This window comes from Tasmannia lanceolata, unplaced genomic scaffold (assembly GCF_043159265.1).
Source record: "Tasmannia lanceolata isolate RefF3 unplaced genomic scaffold, GAP_Taslan_0.1 ptg000008l, whole genome shotgun sequence".
Taxonomy (NCBI): domain Eukaryota; kingdom Viridiplantae; phylum Streptophyta; class Magnoliopsida; order Canellales; family Winteraceae; genus Tasmannia; species Tasmannia lanceolata.
In genome coordinates this window covers 60996419-60998283 of record NW_027518685.1, presented here as the reverse complement: position 1 = coordinate 60998283, position 1865 = coordinate 60996419, and the positions used below count along the sequence as shown (strand labels likewise).

At 51.2% G+C, this 1865-nt stretch overlaps 1 protein-coding gene across 1 annotated transcript; it reads right to left on the bottom strand.

Annotated features, from left to right (window-relative positions):
* Nucleotides 1-253: 253 nt before the first annotated feature.
* LOC143883699 (uncharacterized) lies at nt 254-1531 on the bottom strand. Its single transcript, XM_077387021.1, has 3 exons — nt 1331-1531; nt 813-1255; nt 254-733 (listed from the first exon to the last, which is right to left on the bottom strand). The coding sequence occupies exons 1-3, from the start codon at nt 1428-1430 to the stop codon at nt 269-271; spliced, it is 1008 nt and encodes a 335-aa protein (XP_077243136.1). The 5' UTR covers nt 1431-1531; the 3' UTR covers nt 254-268.
* Nucleotides 1532-1865: the final 334 nt, after the last annotated feature.

Here is a 1865-nt window from a genome sequence, read left to right as displayed (position 1 = left end):
CTTGTTGTTCCTGAACTTGGGTACTTGTTAAAAGACCAGTTCGTCACAATTCGACTATCAACAGCCTCAGTCCCAGGTTATCAAAATTAAAAAGACAGTCAAGCAAATCACTCAGTTGAGAGGTATCAGAGACAGACATGTGATTTCATTGATCAGAATATGTGGGGCCTCGAGGGCCATTACAAAATTCACTTTAAAAAGGCTGGTAACAGCTGTAGGGTCTCAAGGACCATTACAAAAAGAGGTCAAAACAAACAAAAAAAAAATACTAAGCATCTGGAAGAGAGGTGATGTCAGCAGGAGCATCAGCGGGAGCATCTGGCTCCTCATCAGTAATCTTCGGCCTGGCAGGGAGAGTCATGTTCTGCATCAATAAGTTTGGATTGCAGGCCTGGAGCTCCTGGAGGCAGTCGTAGTATCCAAGACTATAAGCCTCGCTCGACAGGCTGAAAAGTTCAGCCTCCTTCGCCTCTGTGGCCTCCTTCACTGCCTTCTCCTGCCTCTCAGTGGCTCTTCCTCTTTGAGCCTCCATGGCTTCAGCAGCCTTGCCCAGTTTCTTCTTCTCTGCGGCCAGATCCTCCTTCAACAACCTCCTCTCCTCCTCTATTCGCCCGATGCTCGTTTGAAGCTCCTGCACCTCAGCGGCCAACTTTCCGTTCACCTCTTCAGATGCAGTAATGGCTTGGGAGAACTTCTTACTCTTCTCCTTGAGGTCATTATAGTAGAGCAAGATCTGAAGAAAGAAACAGGCATCAGTATGGTGAAAGGAAGAAATGGGCAGAAAGTTAGCAAACGGATCACCACTTCCTTACCTGGTAAGCTGAGGATAGCACAGCCTCCTCTCCTGTAGCTGGCGGCTCGTAAAGGATCTGTTGCTTGTCCTTCCGCAGCAAACACTTGCTCATAAGCTCTGCTGCTACTCGGCTCTCGCCTAGGGCAGTGTCATCCTTCAGAACGGCCCAATTGGGTCGAAAGACGTGCTCACTAAGCCCAGTAGGAGGACGAGCCCCAGAACCGGTTCCGGTAGAAGCACCACCGGACTTAGAAGAGCCACCGCCCTGGGCAAAGGGGCCTATTAGCTTCACCGTAGTCTTGGGCCTCTGGGATGGGGGAGGAGTGCCCTGTGACGGGGCCGGACTCCCCAGTACAGTCGCCTTTCTCTTCTGGCGCTCCTGTTGTGCCTGTGCAGCACCCTCCTGTGCCCGTGGCTGGGCTCCCTGTCTTATCTTCTCGACAGTCGATTGTTTCTTCATTTCTGCCAGACAAGCAAGCAGTCAGAAGCAAGCATATAAAAGTAAACATATTTTAAAAGACAAGTCTAGCTACATACGTTCTGGAGTCGCGGCACTCACGCCCAGTCCAACTAGCACCTCCTCTCTTGAGAACTCTGCACAGCGGATAAGGCCTGATTGCTCAATCTCCTTCCGCATCAAGGCGAAAGTCTCTTTGTCCTCACTCTCGAGGAGCGGCTTTCGACTTAATTTGGAAGTGTCCGGAGTGTCCCACACTAGAGGGACAGGCCAGGGCTCACTGACCTCCTTATCCTCGACGTAGAAGAACCTATTCTTCCATGAATGTATTGACGAGGGGATACTGGTGATGATTTTGAGTTCAGGGCGCTGGCTGATGTAGATCCAGCCCCCTTCCTTATGCCTCTTCAGATGTGCACAAGCACGGAATAGCGACAAGCTCACGCTCCTCTCTAACCGGCCGTGGACAAGATACAAGAACCCAGTCAGTAGTCTCCATGAGTTCGGAGCTACTTGAGCTGGGGCCAGTCCGTAGTATCGAAGCACCGCTGCGAAGAATGGGTGCAGAGGAAACCGGAATCCCGCCCTCATCGACTCCTCATAAATACAGAGATC

What these genes read in the sequence shown, in the direction of transcription:
- LOC143883699 (XM_077387021.1), bottom strand. Translation starts at nt 1,430, where the DNA reads ATGCGGAAGGAGATTGAGCAATCAGGCCTTATCCGCTGTGCAGAGTTC. An exon ending in GAGTGCCGCGACTCCAGAAC is followed by an intron (nt 1,256 to 1,330) that starts GTATGTAGCTAG and finishes CTTGTCTGGCAG; the next exon opens with AAATGAAGAAACAATCGACT. An exon ending in TGCTATCCTCAGCTTACCAG is followed by an intron (nt 734 to 812) that starts GTAAGGAAGTGG and finishes TTCTTTCTTCAG; the next exon opens with ATCTTGCTCTACTATAATGA.